This window comes from Natrix helvetica, assembly GCF_964273705.1.
Source record: "Natrix helvetica genome assembly, chromosome: 1".
Lineage (NCBI taxonomy): Eukaryota > Metazoa > Chordata > Lepidosauria > Squamata > Natricidae > Natrix > Natrix helvetica.
The window spans coordinates 80,211,315-80,230,161 of NC_138548.1; the positions used below are offsets into that span (position 1 = coordinate 80,211,315).

Consider the following 18,847-nt stretch of genomic DNA (forward strand, 5'->3'; position numbering starts at 1 on the left):
CGCACTGAAAAGGAAATAAATAATCACATCAACCTCTCTTACTGTCTGGGAAGGAGACAGTCCCAGCAACCCAGGCTCTGTTCTTCTCCCAAAGTCTTGATTTAATAAGCCCAGATGAAAAGCTGATCTCCTCTGGGAAGGCATAACATTCATATGGCTCAGAGAAATTATTGGTTTATCTAATTCATGTCATTCCTGTATCTGCATGTTCTGTCTATCGTCATTCCTGCTTGTTCTTTTTCTTCCTCTCCTTTTAAGATAATTCTTATTGGGCAGATGCTTCTACTTAGCCTTTGGTTTTAGATGCTGCCCTACTTTGCTACTCGGGGAATATGTTTAAGCCTCTCCTTCTTTCAAGACGTTGTTTCTTTAGACAATTTAGACTCCACTTTGGAATGCAGAAAACATCCTAGTTAGCTTAGAGGGATTTGGAGCGTCTGCTCCTCCCCACCTTCCTGTTCAAAATCCAGATCTTTGGTCTTTGCAGTGGCTATCATTTGAAATCAGATCATGGCTATTCAGTATTTTTGTTTGGAAGGAAAAGATGAATCAGGTGAAACATACAGAACTTCCAACTTTTTTACTCACAGAATTCAGACTGCCATGCATTAGGGAATATCTCTCTCCCTCCTTCTCTCCCTCTCTCCTTCTCTTTCTCCCCCTCCCCCTCCCCCTCTCCTTTTATATTCTTACAATATTAGATATCCCCAAATGTGCCCAAAAAATTTCAGCTACTAATGGGGTTATTAGACTTGCCCAGGACAGTCCATGAAGTTTAAAGTAAACTTTTGGAAAAGTACATCTTATTGGTAAACAGTAGGTGCCCTGCTGCCTAAACTAATAGATTTGTATAAAGGGGGGAGGGGAATATGTAGGAATAGTGAAGCACAGATGTTCCTGCTGAGGTCCAGGAGGATCTTTTGCCATTTTCCCCTTTTGTGCGGGTATTAGATGGCTGAGACTGAGATGGGATACCAGCAACATGACTCAAGGGCAAAGTGTAAACAGAGCCCTGGCTGGGAGGCCTGCAAGCATTGTTTTCCCTGAGAATGACAGGAAGAATAGGATTAAAATAAGAGGAGAGGATTTCAAGGAGCCTCTTGGATCCCTTCCTTTTTAGAATACCTTAACTCAATTTCTCTTTTGGGAATGTTGATCTATTGAGTTTGTTTTGGTTGTACTACAAACACTTGGTGGAGAGAAAGGGCGTCAAGTAAAAGAGAGAGGAAAAATAGCTGGCTCTTATCTTCCAGAAATATCAAGGTTGGTGGTATTATGATGAGGCTTAGAGCAAAATATCTCTCTAGATTAACAGGCAGCGATAAGAGAGGTGGGTGGACAAAGACAGAAATGACACTTGTTCCAGCATGCTAATCAAACTGTGTCAGTAAGAGCATTTGCAGACAGATTTTTGGCAGAGAGGGCAGGAGCAAATCCAAATGCCATTTTTGTTTATTATTGCTCCCATTGGTTACCATGCCCGTGACCCCCTGTCCAGACATCATGGCATTGGGTCTGCAATTTCTCTTCAGTCCTTGAGCTAAAGATAAGGAAATTGGATGGCAGTAAATGGGGGTGGTGGTGTTTTGTAATCAAAGGGTTGCTTGTTTGTTTTCAATTAAAGCAAATAAATGGTTAACTGACCACTTTCTTATAGAAAGTAAACAAAAATATAGGAGAAATTAAAGAGAAATAAGACCATTAACCATTTGCAGACACTGAAATAAAGAAGAGGAAGAGGAAGGGAGAGCGGAGGGGAAATGGGAAACGTTGGTAATATTTGTCACAATCATTCCATAAATAACCATTTAGGATACACTTCTAAACAGAAACAGCCATGTGTGTATGTATGTATGTATACACTGCTTTTGTTTAAACAAGTAATCATTTTTCCAATCAACTGGTCCTATAAATAATTCACAAAGTTTAATAATATATTGATTAATTAATAAATAACATTTGACAAATAAATAGATGTATAAAAGCTCCCTGCCAACTACACATACTTATATCTCAAGAAAAGAAATATGAGGAAAGTATAATTCAGGGTTTTGTGAGAGTGAAGAGCAATATTTTAAAATTTAGTTATGTATTCCTCCAAATAATTTAAAAGAAATTTATGCTACCACATAAATAAATAAACTTGGTTTTGCCACCGGCTTATTACAGAGGTGAATGAGACTGCTAGGAAAAAGAAATCATCTTCACCATCTGAGTAAAGAAAATATCAATGAAAGAAATACAGGTGAAATAGGAGTGGAGAAAATGGAAATTACTTCCTTAACTTGCTCATTAGAATTCTTATTTGTACAGTACAAATATAGTAATGTTTATAGATTTGATTATAGAACTTTATTTATTTTATTTTATTTATTTTATTGAATTTATAGACCGCCCCCTCTCCCCGAAGGGACTCGGGGCGGTGTACAGACAGCAGCTAAAAAACCATATACACTGTAGAAAATATTAGATACCCCTTAAAAACAGATTAAATATAATAATACAATAATAATAAAAATTAAAAAGCAGCTTAAAAGGTCTACCCCCGAAAATTTAAAATACCGGCCAGAAGGATTGAAGATTAAAACTACGGTTAGGCCAGGCCAGCTAATTGGAACAGGTGGGTCTTAAGTTTCTTGCGGAAGGAGCGGAGATCGGTGGTTGTTCTGATGTCGGGGGGGAGGTCATTCCAGAGGGTCGGGCCCATCACAGAGAAGGCCCTACTCCTGGGCGCCGCCCGCTGGCATTGCCTAGTGGACGGCACCCAGAGGAGTCCCTCTCTGTGAGAGCGAATTGGTCGCAGGGATGTGTGGGGTAGGATGCGATCCCGCAGATAGCTAGGTCCTGTGCCATGGAGCGCTTTAAAGATGATAGTCAACACCTTGAAATGCACCCAAAAAGCCACAGGTAGCCAGTGCAGCCCGCGCAGGAGAGGTGTTATATGGGAGTACCTGGTACTTCCCATGATTGCCCGCGCAGCCGCATTCTGGACCAGCTGCAGCCTTCGGGTGCATCTCAAGGGGAGCCCCATGTAGAGAGCATTGCAATAGTCCAGACGGGACGTCACAAGCGCATGGGTGACTGTGTGAAGGGCGTCCCAGTCCAATAGGGGATGCAATTGGCGCAGCAGGCGAACCTGGTGGAATGCCCCCCTTGCCACGGCTGTCACATGGTCATCCATCGACAGCCAGGCATCCAGGAGGATGCCCAAATTGCGCGCCCGTTCCACGGGGGCCAGTTGTTCCCCTTGCCACGGCTGTCACATGGTCATCCATCGACAGCCAGGCATCCAGGAGGACGCCCAAATCGCGCGCCCATTCCACGGGGGCCAGTTGTTCGCCCCCGATGGCCAGTGATGGAACCCACTGGTTGAACCGGGGCACCGGTAACCACAGCCACTCCGTCTTGGAGGGGTTGAGCTTGAGTCTGTTACTTCCCATCCAGACCCGTACGGCCTCCAGGCACCGGGACATCACTTCGACGGCATCGTTGGGGTGGTTCGGGGTGGAGATGTACAGCTGAGTATCATCAGCGTACAGATGGTACTCAACCCCAAAACCACGAATGATCTCACCCAGCGGCTTCATATACGTATTGAACAGGAGAGGCGAGAGGACCGACCCCTGCGGCACCCCACAAGTGAGTGGCCTCAGGGTCGACCTCTGCTCCCCTGCCAGCATGCATTGCGTCCGGCCGGAGAAGTAGGAGGAGAACCACCGCAAAATGGTGCCCCTCACCCCAACCCCTCCAGACGACACAGTAGGATCCCATGGTCGATGGTATCGAAAGCAGCTGAGAGATCTAATAGGACCAGGATGGAGGAACAACCCCCATCCCTGGCCCTCCAGATATCATCCACCAACGCGACCAAGGCCGTCTCCGTGCTGTGACCGGGCCGGAAACTGGACTGGCGCGGGTCTAGATAATCAATTTCCTCCAAGTGGCGTGGGAACTATTGTGCCACCACACTCTCTACAACCTTTGCCAAAAAGCAAAGGTTGGAGACAGGACGATAGTTGGTTAACATAGCTGGATCCAGGGAAGGCTTCTTGAGTAGGGGCCTCACCATTGCCTCTTTCAAGGCGGCCGGCAAGGACCCCTCTCTCAAAGAAGCGTTGACTAACTCCTGGAGCCAGCCTCGTATAACCTCCCAGGATGCCAGTATAAGCCAGGAGGGACACGGGTCCAGTAAACATGTAGTGGCTCGCAGTCGCCCACGCAACCTGTCCATATTATCGGCAGCAACAGAGTCAAACTCCTCCCAGAATGGTCCCTCAAGACTCGCCTCCGACGTCCCCTCTGGACTACTGGAGGGGACCCACTCGCTACGGATTTGAGCGATTTTGTCCTGCAGATATTCCCCAAATTCCTCTGCTCTACCCTGCAAGGGGGCTTCCCGCGGCCTCTGCAAAAGGAGGGAGCGGGTCACCCGAAACAGGGCGGCAGGGCGGTTATCTGCGGACGCAATAAGAGTGGCACAGTATTGATGCTTGGCCACTCTTAATGCCACAAGGTAGGTCCGTAAATAGGCTCTTACCTGTCTTCGGTCAGATTCAGAGCGTGAAGATCTCCATCTGCTCTCTAGGCGTCTCTTGTGGCGCTTCATCACCCTTAGCTCCTCGGTAAACCAAGGGGCCAGGGTGGCTCGCTGCCGCAGGAGAGGCCGCAAAGGCGCAACCCGGTCCAAGGCCCCGGCAGCCGCACTGTTCCATGCGGCCACCAGGTCCTCCATCTGGGAGCGGGTCAGGGCTACAGGAAGTGGCCCAAGCTCCGTCTGGAACCTATCAGGTTCCATCAGGCGCCTGGGGCGGAACCATCTAGGATATTCTGGTTCCGCCTCCCCACGATGGGGGGTAGCGCCTGGGAAGTCGAGCCGGAGAAGTGAGTGATCTGACCATGACAGGGGTGTAATAACTAAATCCTCTATTCCCAGATCACTCTTCCACTGGCCAGAGACAAAAATAAGGTCCAGCGTGTGGCCTCCCTCGTGTGTGGGGCCCTGAATTATTTGGGTCAGGTCCATGGCTGTCATGGAAGCCATGAACTCCCGAGCCGCCTCGGATGATTCGCCTATCGACGGCAGGTTGAAATCCCCCATAACCAGTAGCTTGGGGGTCTCAACCGCCATCTCTGCGATCATCTCGAGGAGCTCTGGCAGGGCCGCTGATGCATAGCGAGGAGCCAAGTATACAATCAGCAAGCCCAACTGTCTCCCTGGGCCCCACTTCACGCATAGAGACTCACACCCGGATATCTGTGGCACAGTGAACTCTCTCGGCTTCAGACCCTCCCTTATAATCACCGCTACCCTGCCACCCCTACCCTGGGCCCGCGGCAGATGGAATGCACGGTATCCCGGTGGGCACATTTCCACAAGGGGTAGACCCCCCTTGTGGCCCAACCAGGTCTCCGTTATCCCTGCAAGGTCCAGCACCCCCTCCGAGATCAAATCATTAATGAGGGGGGCCTTATTGACAATGGACCTCGCATTGCACAACATCAGCCTCAGGCCCTGGCTCTGTAGATCCTGACCACCTAGGGTGCGGGGGTTGGTACAAATGACCAACTTTATAGAAGTTACATTGGATTCCATAGGATTTCCTCTTTCACAAGTCTCTTCAGGTTTGAAGCCTTAGGTGCCTTTATCTGTGATTTTTTTCTCGGTTGTAACAAGCATACTATTTGGTGTTTGGGCTAAAGGCTACACATTTAATTCTTTGTTTTTACTTCAATATAGCTGGCAATAGGGAACATTAACAGCAAACATGATGATGCCAAGAAAAATGCATAGATATGTTGATGAAGTCATCAAGATTTGAAATCTACTCAAAATATGTCAAATGTATTAAATCAAAAGGACCAACTTACTTTCAACTCTTCACTCAAGAATTGATTTATGTTTATTTTTGATGGAAGTCACAATCATAGATTCTTCTTTACAAACAGAACTTCTGAATCAAAACATTATTCATTCAGTTATAAGAAATGTTGAGTAAATGCATTCCTCTGAATGAGCCTTTTATTTATGCGGGGCAATAAAGGGCCAGTGCAGGGCCTGTGCAATGTGTAACATGCTTACACTGGTGCAATAGGACTGGGTATTTGTTAAAATGATTTATTGAGTTAAGGATTTTCTGTCTTCGCTGTGAGTTGTATTGTGTTAGGTGGGATGCACTGCAGAGGTGGGTTGCTAATTTTTTTACCACGGGTTTGGGCTCTCTCCCTTGCATGCTCGCGCACAATGCTTCTGCGCATGCGCAGAAGTGTCCAGGTGAGTGATGAAGCCTCCCACCACCACTACTACTGGTGAAGCCGGCAGCAACCCATCTCTGGTGCACTGAGGAAGCTCAACCAATCTCATTGTACATATGTTGTGCACTGACAAATAAATAATTCGATTCAGTTCGACAAACATTCCCCTGAAATGCTCTAATTCAGTAGCCACAACCTTATGGGTACCAGGGATCATTTTGGTGAAGCAAGGTTTTTCTGCGGACTGGAGGGGCCCTGGTTTTGCATGCTGCCTGTATCCCGCGGATGGAGCTTCACTCGTTTGCATTGCCCAGTTGCTGGCAAGCCGTGGCCCTGTGCCAGTCCACGGACCAGGGCTTGGGGACCTCTGCTCTAATTTGTAGAAACTTGAAATGATCATGGAACACCATGGAAAAAAAATTATGAAAATTTTGGTATTTCTAAATGTTTTTTCCCTGACGTGTTGTTACACAGTTATGTCATTGAATGGCATCATAACAGGAATCCAGTGTACACTAGAGCACTTTTATATGATAGAATCAAAGGAAAAAGAGAAAAGTTTCTATTTTAATTGACTGAATAACAAATTTTGTGTCTAATTTTTTTTATTTATTTGAACCTAATACTTTCATTTATTCCCTTTGAAGAAAAGAAATTGCTTCCATCTGAAGTCAATTTAAGTCTAAAGCTAAATAATGAACCAAGTTCCATTAGTCATACTTATGTTTTGCTTTTTTGTCCAAGTTGCATATATTGTCCTCTCCTTTTATTGTCTCATAGGAATAAACCTATGGTCCCTGGAATTATCGGATTCCTTTTTGCAAAGCAGCAGGGCGAGGTATTAATTTGGAGAAATGAATGTAATTTCTGATTGTCCCTCCATTAGCCTTCAAAGCTATTTTTAAGGAGGCTGGGAAATCTGCTGGACTCTAAGTCCCCTCTCCACCCCTGAAGCTCAGAGGACATTTCAAGAATGTTAGGATGATGAAAACTATGTGTTCCCTGACAGATCTAGCACTAGCAATTAAATATACTTTTTAAAAAAATCTGCTTAATGCATCTCCTTTGAAAGGAAACACAATGGAAGCAAGTGGGGAAAAGACAATAGGAGGATAAACATTATTATCCGAGCTTCTCTTGAAGTTATGTGCGTGAGGCAAGGTGATTGCGCCATAAAGTCTCCTCTGGAAATATCCTGGCTATTATGAAAATGAAGCATTGATTCTTTAGCAGGCAAGGAATTTATCATCCTGTTAAAAACTGCAGAACTTGGCTGGGGCTAGATAAGATAATTGGGGGTCTCAGTCTGATAAGATGACCTAGAAGTAGCAGCTATTCTTAGGCATGGAACGAGGCAGTTGCCTCAGACCAATTATAGGTGTTGATGTCTGTATATGCTTGTGCGTGTGCACCAGTGGTGGGTTTCAAAATTTTTTGGAACCTCTTCTGTAGGTGTGGCCTGCTTTGTGGGAGTGGCTTGCCACCCATGTGAGTGGGTGGGAGTCGCTTGTCACCCATGTGACCAAGTGGGATTGGCTTGCTGGCCATGTGATCGGGTGGGAGTGGCTTGGCAGTCATGTGACCGGGCGGGAGTGGCTTGGCAGTCATGTGACAGGGTGGGAGTGGCCAAGATGATGTCACTGAATTCTTTGCCCCAATGGATGATCTACAAAAAGAAGATATAAAAAAGGAAATTTATTATTTTGTGCACTTACTACTTAAATAAGATTAAAATAAGTACACAAAACAATAAAAGAGCTACTTACAGAAGGAAGATGACTGTCCTTGCCAGTCTTCAGTATCACTGACTCCAATTAATGGCCTGCACAAAGAAGAGACATAGAAATGAACTCTTTCATTGCATGCACTGCATTAGGATGAAACAAGCACACAAAACAATAAAGACAGCTACTTACAGAGGGAAAATTACTGCCTTGCTGGTCTTCTGCACACCACCACCTCACCACATTGCTTCAATAACCTGCACAAAGAAGAAACACAGAAAGGAGGACTTTAATTGCATGCACTGCATTAGGATGAAACAAGCACACAAAATAATAGAAAAGGAAGATTACTGTCCTTTTCTCCGTTTTCTGCACCACCACCTCACCACCTTGCTCAAAAAACCTGCACAAAGAAGAGACACAGAAAGGAAGACTTTAATCACATGCACTGCATTAGGATGAAACAAGTATACAAAATAATAGAAAAGGAAGGCTACTGTCCTTTTGTGTGTTGAAGTCACTCACTGACCACCTTGCTCCAATGAATGTCCTGCACAAAGAGATACAGAAAGGAAGACTTTAATTGCTTGCACTACTATATTAAGGATGAAACAAGCACACAAAGCAATAAAACAGCTACTTACATAGGAAACATGACTGTCCTAGCGGTCATACTCTGTTGCCTCTTCATCCTGTTAAATAATACTAACTGCAGAAGAAATAAAACAATATTGGACTCAATTATGGTTGTAAGGACTACACTACAGGTAACAGAAGGGACCTCTGTTTTCACCCAACAATGTACAGTCTTTTCAGGAAGGATGTCCCCTACCAAACAGGAAAGATATAGTCTTTCATCCAAGAAGTTAGATCAAGAATGAATGTCATAGGTAGATTCACAGAGCAATACAGATTTCTTTTTCTGAAATTTAGTTCTCAGTTAAAAAAAACAGGAATATATGAATTAGGTTCAGTACTTAGGTTGGTCCAAGTAGCTATTCAAGAGTTAGTGGTTAGAAACAATGGTAAAGCAAGATAGGGATTTAAAACCAGAAATATTTTGTTGGCTACTTGAAAGGGAATACAATACTTATTTAATTTTACACATGTTAGCAGCTGCTGGAATTGTATTTGCACAACAGTGGAAAAACAGAGATATGAAAATGAATAAATATTAGAATGTGCAGGAATAAATAAATTGACAATTAAAATCAAGAAGGCTTTGAATACTTTTTCACGTGGGATTTGTTTTAGTAATTGCTAACTAACAGAAACAGAAATTAGAAATCTAAAAGTATGAAAGAAAACACCAATTATGTAAGGAAAGGTCACTAAAATGTATAAGGAAATATTATTAGTACTTGATCATTATTAATGTGTAGATAACTGCGGGACATCACACACCCACAAACTATGACAGTGCCAGGAAAACACCAAAAAATAACAATTTCCCCCCAAAAGACTGCAGATGAAACCAGTTTTTTCCCTAACCCTAAGGACAGGAAAGACAAAATCACTAGAATAAAAACCATCAAGGCATTGTGGGAAATTATAAAGGACAGTGCTAGGAAGCTCACAGAACCAGCAACCACCTCACAATTACCTAAACAATCAGGTATCACACAGAAACACACACAATCTGGCAAAGCTGCCTTGCACCAACCTGGCCTGCCCATAGAAAAGCAGCCACTTTGAGACACATAAACCATGCACCAACCTGCACACTTAAAAGCAACATATTGCATCACAAATAAACCATTTGCAAAAAGGAATAACATTTCTTGTAATAAGCATATTCTATAAACAATAAATAAATAAAATTTCCCTAAAAATAATTTTAAAAATATATTATATAAATAATAAAAAGTCCTTAGAAACCATTAAAAATATTCTATGCACAATAAATTACAATAAAACCATTTAAAAATATTCTATCCACAATACTTTTAAATGTATTGAGTATAGAATATTTTTAAATGGTTTATTTTAATTTATTGTTGATAGAATATTTTTTAAAATAGTCTAACACAATTTAAAAAAAGATTCCACACACAATAATTTAAAATGAATCCATTTCAAAATATTCCACACATAATAATTTAAAATGAAACCATTTCAAAGTATTCCACACAAAATAATTTAAAATGAAACCATTAAAAATATTCCACACACAATAAATTACAATAAAACCATTTAAAAATATTCTATACACAATACACTTAAAAGTATTGAGTATAGAATTTTTAAAAATCGTTTACTTTAATTTATTTTTGATAGAATCTTTTTTAAATAGTCTAAGACAATTTTAAAAAAGAATCTACACACAATAAATTGAAATAAACCATTTTAAAAATTCTATACTCAATACTTTTAAATAAAACGATTTAAAAAAATTCTATACACAATAAAAAAAATTCTTTAAAAAAAACATTAAAAGCATAAAAGTAAAAAAAAACGAGTCACTTACCAGCAGGCAGAATCAACAGCTCTCCGATGCAATGGATGCAGCAGGCAGCAGGTAAGCTGGACTAAAGGGACAAGGGACAACTGGGTCAGCTAGGCCCGCCGCCTGGCAGGCTTAGCCAGCCAGGCGAGGCTGAAGACAGGGAGCACCAGGGGGTAGAAAGAAACCACCTTTGGGCCACGCGGCGTACACCAACTCGTGGCTTTCGCGAGGCAAGGCCTGAAGAACTTCCCTTGAAAACCCGCGAGCTGGCATAAGTTAGCCTCCCGCCGCTGCTGCTTCCCTCCTCCTTTTGGCCACGTGGCATATGCCAGCTTGCAGCTTTTGTGAGGCAATGCCTGAAGGCCTTCCCTTGCAAAAGCCACGAGCTGGTGTAACCTAGCCTGCCGCTGCCGCTGCCACCGCTGCCACCCCCGCCACCTGCCACCCCCACCGCATGCCAGATCGCCTCCCTGCCACCGTCGCCGACACCCACCTCCTTTTGGCCACGCGGCATACACCAGTTTGCGGCTAGCACGAGGCAAGGCCTGAAAGCCTTCCCTCGCAGAAGCCACGAGCTGGCGTAAGCTAGCCTGCCCCTGCCGCCACCGCACGCCGAGCGACAGGGTCAGGGCAGGCGTTCCGGAACTTACTTCCGGGTCCACCGGTTCTAACCGGTTCGGTAGATTTGATGAATCGGTTCTACCAAACCGGTGCGAACCGGTAATAACCAATGTCTGGTGTGCACGCACACTCACACACAGATAAGTGGTTACCTTCTTAAGCCATCTGTGGGTTAAAGAGAGCCTTCCGCTGTAGAGAAAATTACACTGATGGAAATATTCAAATCTGTAGTGACTTTGTATCTATCTGTTCTACATCTCCCTCTTGTTCCATAGTTTAATACATTTGTAAATTTTCTGTTGTCTTCAGAAACACTGTTTAATAGGTTAAAATGGCCCAAGAGAAAGCTCAAGCTCATTCTAAACTGAGTAATACATCATTGACAAATAGTGAATAACTTGGGGAATGTACTGTGCCTTTTTCTTTCTTTAGACTTTTTTTTAAAAAAAAATAAAGCTCAACTGAAGAAAATAAAGTTGGTAGAGATTGGTATTATCTAACTATAGTACCAGAATGAACCCTCAGAGGGCAGGCTTCCACAAGAAATTTCAACAAGTATGTATGAGCCCAAAGCCTCATTAGCTGAACAGAATCTCTCTTACTTTTTCTGAAGGTGAAGGAAAGTGAGGAGCTACTTTAAGAGGCTCTTCCTCTAAGTACCTTCTGTGGAGGAGACTGATAGGATTTGGTGGCAAGTAAGAACAGCAATGGTGGCTCAGTGGCTAAGACGCTCAGCTTATCGATCAGAAGGTCAGCAGTTCAGAGATTCTAATCCCTAGCACTGCATAACAGAGTGAGCTCCCATTACTTGTCCCAGCTTCTGCCAACCTAGCAGTTCAAAAGCATGTAAAAATGCAAGTAGAAAAAATAGGAACCACCTTTGGTGGGAAGGTAACAGCGTTCCGTGCACCTTCGGCATTTAGTCATGCTGGCCACATGACCGCGGAGGACGTCTTTGGACAACACTGGCTCTTTGGCTTTAAAATGCAGATGAGCACTGCCCCCTAGAGTCTGGAATGACTAGCACATATGTGCAACCTTTACCTTAGGAACAACAGATAAAGACTTTACAAATATTAGTTAAAGATAACATGGCCTGGGAAAATGCCCCGATTTAGAATGCTATCTCTTTCCTGGCTGCATTATAATCCAGGAAGAAATCATAAGGATTTTAGTTTTACCAGTTTGCCTAGCAGCCTCACACAACTGCATGATGAATGTAGCTTGTAGGCTTGTTGTAGCTGTTGCTAAATAAGTCAACAAATCAACATGTTTTCAAAACTAAGGGGATGGAAATGCACTAGTCTATACCCAGCCATCACATCTGAATGTCACATCTCCTCGGAAGCCTTGACCAACCAGGAGGGGCATGAATTTGAAAAATAGTTGGCCCCTTACAGCCCAAGAACCTGTCCTCTTTCTACTAAGGATCAACTTAATCATCCTAAATAATGCCAATGGCTAGAGATCTTTGGACTCTTTGAGAGTAGTGAAGTGTTCACATTTGCCACAAGAAAATCCTTAAAAAGACTCTTCTTACCTGTGCTTGGTTATGTCTATTCTTTTTTTCCCTGCTCATGCTGCTATGTCTTTGCTGGTCTTCCTTCTCCAGAACTTTTTCATAAATCTGGGGGTTTCCCATGATCCATGAATAGTAAGAGTCTACACGGGTGCGACTCAGTCCAAAGTCTTCATTGTCACTCAGGAGTTTCTCAGCTGAATTATACACCAGAACTTCAAGGATTACCCTAACCTCCCTCTGAAACCCTGCTTGGTCTATAAAGCACCTGGGCTGGATTGATCAAGAGGTCTTTTCTCCCTTTAGCAGAAGTTAGCAACAGCAAACTCCAAAGCTAACAGGAAGTGATCTGTCCAAGACTAATAGTAACTCCAGCCAATTCCAGAATGCTTTGGTACTACCTGAGATAAAAAACCAGAATTAGTGCGTGGCACAAGCATGCATACACACACATGCATACTCACCTTATTCTTTACAATGGGTACCTTAGATGAGAGGAGAAGGTCCCCCGCCCTGTAGTGAGAGAAGAGTTTTTCCAGTCTCTTGTGGTTTACTTGGGTAAAATCAGATAGAGAATTGGGAAGGGAAGTAAAAGAAGGAAATGGGGAGAAGGAATTGATTGTTTCTATTCATGTTGTAGTGAGAAAGTTGAAATAACTGAGGGGAATTTTGGAGGTCTGCTAGATGAATGTGTATTGTAATTGCAAGCCAAATCTTATTAGAGGGTTGTTGTTACCTGACACTAGTGGAGTGGAAGAGGAGAGCTAGGCAGCCCAGGGAAGTGAAGATATTAGGGAAGAAAGTAGTTATGGCAGGAAGAGGGACATATAATGTGAAATGGGAGGAAAAGAAGTTGAGTATCTGGTACCAATCTCTAATGCCAGCCCCCTGTCTCAGCTCATGAACAAGGCATCCAGATGACTTGCGTATCCTTGTTTCTGGTTAATAGTTCTGAATGCTAGGTACATCTGTAATAAATTTAATCTTATCTACAATTTAATTGTGGATAAGAGATCAGATCTGGGGTGCACTATTGAGACCTGGCTGAATAAGACGTGAGGAGTCTCCATTATGGACATCTATCCAGTCAGATTTCATATAATCATCAGTCCTGATTTCAGAGTAAGGGAGATAGCCCGGAAATTGTTTATCATGAGATTCTGGCCTTTGCAAGATCGTTTTTCTTCAGGAGGTCAGATATGATTTATTTGATCACATTGCAGTTGATTTATCCAGTGTTAGTTTTGGGCAGTTGTAGTCTGACATTTGAGATGGCTTCAGAATTCATGTCCATAATAATAACCATAGATTTGCCTAGGCTGTCACTGGTACAACCCATGTAGCTGACCATCTACCTGGCTTTATTTTAGAGCAGTTGATCTAGTACTGGGAGACTTTTTCCTTACTCACTTGTTATTGTCACTTCATCCTGTCTGTAAGGTTAACTGGAGACACTAATCCTTGCAGGTAGGAAGTGCCAATTACAATGGCCTACCTCAGATTTTGAAGAATTTGGAGAGCTTCCAGACAGCATTTGGGTAATTTCTTAGAGATCAGCAGGGTAAGTCTATTAAATGGTTTGTCTGGAATGTGAGAATAACTAGGGTACTAGACAGATTGAGCAGCTTCTCATTGTTTGTCAACCTTAGACTGTTTCTTGAGGCGCTTTGGGAGATGAAGTGAGTGAATAGGTGCACAAGAAATGGTTATAACTGGACAAGTATAGAACTCAAATAAGAGCTTTTTCATTTATGGTGATAAAGGTGGCTCTGTGGGAATATTTTTCAGTCCTCACTGTATTTGTAAATAGTTAGCTTGATGTACTCATTAGTATGTTTCAAACCTTTCTTGGCTGGCAAACTCTGTTAATACAAGTTCTAATTGTCTGGCCAAACATTTTATGATTAAAATAACTTATATTAACTCTGAATAGGAAGTTGGGTGGATGGAATCCAAATAAGTGACAGAAGTGATGTTTGCAATGTTAGTTGAAAGTTTTAGAGCCTGTTGATCTCAGGAAGTAAAAACATACTACAGACTAAACTTCATCTCATCTAGCTAACTAAATTTTGAAATTGCTGACATAAATGAACTTATCTTGATGAGCATCACAGCTTAGTGGAGATTTGAATGCTAGTCTCTCCAGTCCCAACTGAGTTGTCAAAGTTTGAACTATTGTTTTAGTGTTGCAGATGTATAATATATCTCCATTGTCTTTTTCCTTCCTTCCCTCTCTTTCTGCAGACTTCACATTTAATTTGTCTTCTCAGCCTGAACTGTTAAGGATGGCTAACTTCACCAATGGCAATTTCACCAAGGAAAGCACTGCTAAATATAAAATCGTGGAAATGATTTTCATAGTTACTGTAACTGGGTCACTTAGTCTTGTCACTGTGGTTGGAAATATCTTGGTCATGCTGTCCATCAAAGTGAACCGCCAACTTCAGACTGTCAACAACTATTTCCTCTTTAGCTTGGCCTGTGCAGACTTGATAATTGGCATCTTCTCAATGAATCTCTACACCGTGTATATAGTCAAGGGCTATTGGCCACTTGGGGCTGTAGTATGTGACCTCTGGCTGGCGCTGGACTATGTAGTGAGTAATGCTTCTGTCATGAACTTACTCATCATCAGTTTTGACCGCTATTTCTGCGTTACCAAACCACTGACCTACCCAGCTAGGCGGACAACCAAAATGGCAGGACTGATGATTGCAGTTGCTTGGATATTATCCTTTATCCTCTGGGCACCTGCCATATTGTTTTGGCAGTTCATTGTCGGAGAGAGGACAGTACCAGAAGGACAGTGCTACATTCAGTTCCTCTCCAATCCAGCTGTAACCTTTGGCACAGCCATTGCTGCTTTCTACCTCCCAGTGGTTATCATGACTGTGCTGTACATCCACATCTCATTGGCCAGCCGGAGCCGTGTGAGAAGGCACAAACCAGAGAGCAAGAAAGAGAAGCGGACTAAGCCACTCAGCTTTCTGAAAAGTCCTCTGGTCAAGAAGAATAACAACAATTCCCCCAAGAAAGTGGTGGAGGTGAAGGAGGAAGCAAAAAATGGGAAAATAGAAGAGCAGCCCTTGCAACCATCTGAAACTACTGGCCACCAAGAGGAGAAAGAAACCTCTAATGAATCCAGCACTGTAAGCATCACCCAAACAAATAAAGAGAAACAGGGGCTGGAGATTGTACCAGCTGATACAGGGGAGAGCCCTGCCCATCCTCGGATCAACCCTGCCTCTAAGTGGTCCAAAATTAAGATAGTCACTAAACAAACTGGGACTGAATGTGTCACTGCCATTGAGATTGTCGCAGACAAAGAAGCTGGTTCCACCCCAATTACCTTGTCAAACAGTCGTCCAGCTAACGTTGCCAGGAAATTTGCCAACATTGCCAGGAGTCAGGTGAGGAAGAAGCGACAAATGGCAGCTCGAGAGAAGAAAGTCACCAGAACCATTTTTGCCATCTTGTTGGCTTTCATTTTGACATGGACACCTTACAACGTGATGGTCCTCATTAATACTTTCTGCGATTATTGTGTTCCTGACACAGTCTGGTACATTGGGTACTGGTTGTGCTATGTCAACAGCACCATCAACCCAGCTTGTTATGCCCTTTGCAATGCTACCTTCAAGAAAACCTTTAAGCATCTTCTGATGTGTCAGTACAGGAACATTGGTACTGCAAGATAATCTGGATTTGGGGGAAGACTCAGCAATGGGGTCGTGTGTGGAGATTTGTTATTCTCCAACCAAATAACTCTAATATTCTCAGTCATAACATTCATTACTAGATGGAGCCTTTCACCAAATGCAGAATCAGAACTAGTGAAAACATACGATTTCAACATACTTGATTCTTGAATATTCACCAAGAAATAGGCAGATCTTCCACCCAGATGATCCTCTTGACTGTGCTTCTTCAGAAAACAAGGAGGAGGAGGAGGAAGAAGAAGCAGCAGGAGGAAGAAGCAGCTAGGGATTAGATGTAGTGAAGCCTCACAGTATCACCAGACAGACGTAACAGACTGTGCTCTTTTGCCCTGCTGCTCTTGAAATACCATAAACTTCAATCAACTTCTAATTTCTGTCTGACTAAACTAAAATGCCTCTATTGGTGCCTAGGGAGTACATTAGAAAGAAATGGAACAAAAAAGATCCTTCTTTCCTTGGATGCATTGCTGGCTTTAAACTTGTGTGCAGCTATGAGACAGAAAGAGTAGCAAGGGACAACAGGGTTAATTAAGTAAACAGTGAAAATGAAAACAAAAATATATTGCTTCAGCACCAGTCAGCGAGCAGTATCGATTTCTATTTGTAGGCTCTAGGATTTTGTCTAGTTGAATTTCCAGTGTCCCAGGTGCAAGGGACTTGTTCCTCTCAGGGAATATATCAGCTGCTGGATAGACCTGTCCACTTCATAGGCTTCTCAAGGACCTTACCAAATCTGCCTCAACTCCATTTCTCCATGGCAGACTTCTTTCAGGATGCGTTGAATGCCACCTCAAATTGTTTTAAAAAAAACAAAAAACCATGGATATTGCATGGATACTCAAAGTCAGTTCTACAACATTTTGGGTCACGTTCCAAAGTTGTCTAAAGTTATTCATCTCAAAGGTAAGCACGGTGTCCTTGAAGCAGTGGAAGCTCAACTGCAGCTCCAAGGAGAACAGCAAACAAAGCAACCATGATGGTGGGAAGAAGATCTCTACGCTGGCAAGTCTTTCTAAGAGAGTCTTTAAAGCCCTTTGTTTTTGTTCCTTTTAAAATTATGTCATCATGCATACCAAGTCCCCCTTGCTCCACACATATTTGCTTAAGTATCATTTCTTTTCATGTACTTAATTTTTTAAAAAAATTCTGATAGTAGGTTCTGAAGCAGGCTGTGGCAGAGAAAAACAATGAGCTGCTGCCCCACTTGTTTCTGCATTATGAATTTGAGGGCATACTAAGAAGATACTCATGAGCTTTGTAAATGAGCATTGCCTTCCTCCTAGTCAGTGTTGTTATGGATCCCTCAGCATGTGGGTTCCAGTGTACATATGCAGCCTAAATCCCAGAATACTCATGTTCTGTGTAGACCAATTAAACCCACGTTTTGCTCAGTGTCTCTGACTGGCACCCTCAAGAACATATTAGAGCAGAGTTTAATAAGTGATCCAATGTTTCCTGGGTTGGTCGGAGTGACCATGGCTATAGACCTCTCTATTTCATGGCTAAGGGCTCTCAGTTTAAGATATGCCCTTACATTTGGCCAAAGGCTCCTGCTTCATGTGGCTGTAGAGGCAGCTAGGCTGCCAACTGCCTTTGACATAATTTGCATAATGTTGCCCAAAATGCCTTGCAGTGTTTTTTAAAAATTAATTTATTGATTTATTTGTTACAACTACAGTGGGAACCACTTAAACAAATAAAATAATTGAACTACATATAGCACACCTTTGGGTCAATCTTTTTTTCAATGAGTTGCAAATATTCTCCTCCACAGGGAGTCATTTAAATTATTTGGGATTAAGCTTGAAACTCTCTCAAGATTTTGTGAATTAAGAACTCTCATGAAAAAAACTCAAGATGAAATAAGGGAGTGTCCCGTCTCCCCCCCTCAATCTAGTGACCTTTGGGTCTGTTGGCCAGAATTCCTAGCCAATTCAATGTATTCCAAGAAAACTTCCAATTTAGAATATTTTAAATAACTGTTAGGATGATATAATAGATCTTTTGTAAATTTAATCAAGTTGTAAAGCTATATAACATGTAAAATAAAGTTACAGTAATCTAGAATAAGAAATAGCTATTGGTTAAGATGCTTAAAGATTACTTGCTCAGAATTAACTTATTCTAAAATACCATTTTGGAACTAGAATGACTTAATAGGAAATTAAGAGTGCACTGTCACATAGCTGCATTCCCACAATAAACTAAGACAATTTGACAGGCCTAGGCTGTCAGATCTGGGCTATAGGTTAAGTTGTGGTTAAGGGGGATATTAACCACAATTTTAACAATGTTTTGTTAACCTTCTTTCTTTGTGTTTTCTGGACTTAAACATCAAGTTTAACTGCTTATAAACTTTGGCTCTGGACTCCACAGTAAGAAGTGCCTAGAATGATTGCAAAATGGGAGTGCACAAGTTGCATCCACATATTTTAGCAAAATAGTTAAAGCAAACATTTCAACTGGTTAGACACTGTACAGGTAGTTGTGATATCTTTTATAGCAATAGCACTTAGGCTTATATATTGCTTCATAGTTCTTTATAGCACTCTCTAAGTGGTTTACA

The 18,847-nt window shown here is 42.4% G+C and overlaps 1 protein-coding gene across 5 annotated transcripts in view; it reads left to right on the forward strand.

Annotated features, from left to right (window-relative positions):
* CHRM4 (cholinergic receptor muscarinic 4) overlaps positions 1-18,030 on the forward strand; it is a 61,319-nt gene extending 43,289 nt beyond the window's left edge. For 4 of the 5 annotated variants that reach the window (XM_081937237.1, XM_081937239.1, XM_081937240.1 and 1 more), the window contains exon 2: positions 14,807-18,030. In XM_081937237.1, the coding sequence (XP_081793363.1) occupies positions 14,807-16,260 (1,454 nt within the window). In that variant the 3' untranslated portion in view covers positions 16,261-18,030. Of the gene's footprint in view, positions 1-11,731; positions 11,794-14,806 lie in introns of those variants that run through there. The other variant, XM_081937238.1, reaches the window with a different exon arrangement.
* Positions 18,031-18,847: the final 817 nt, after the last annotated feature.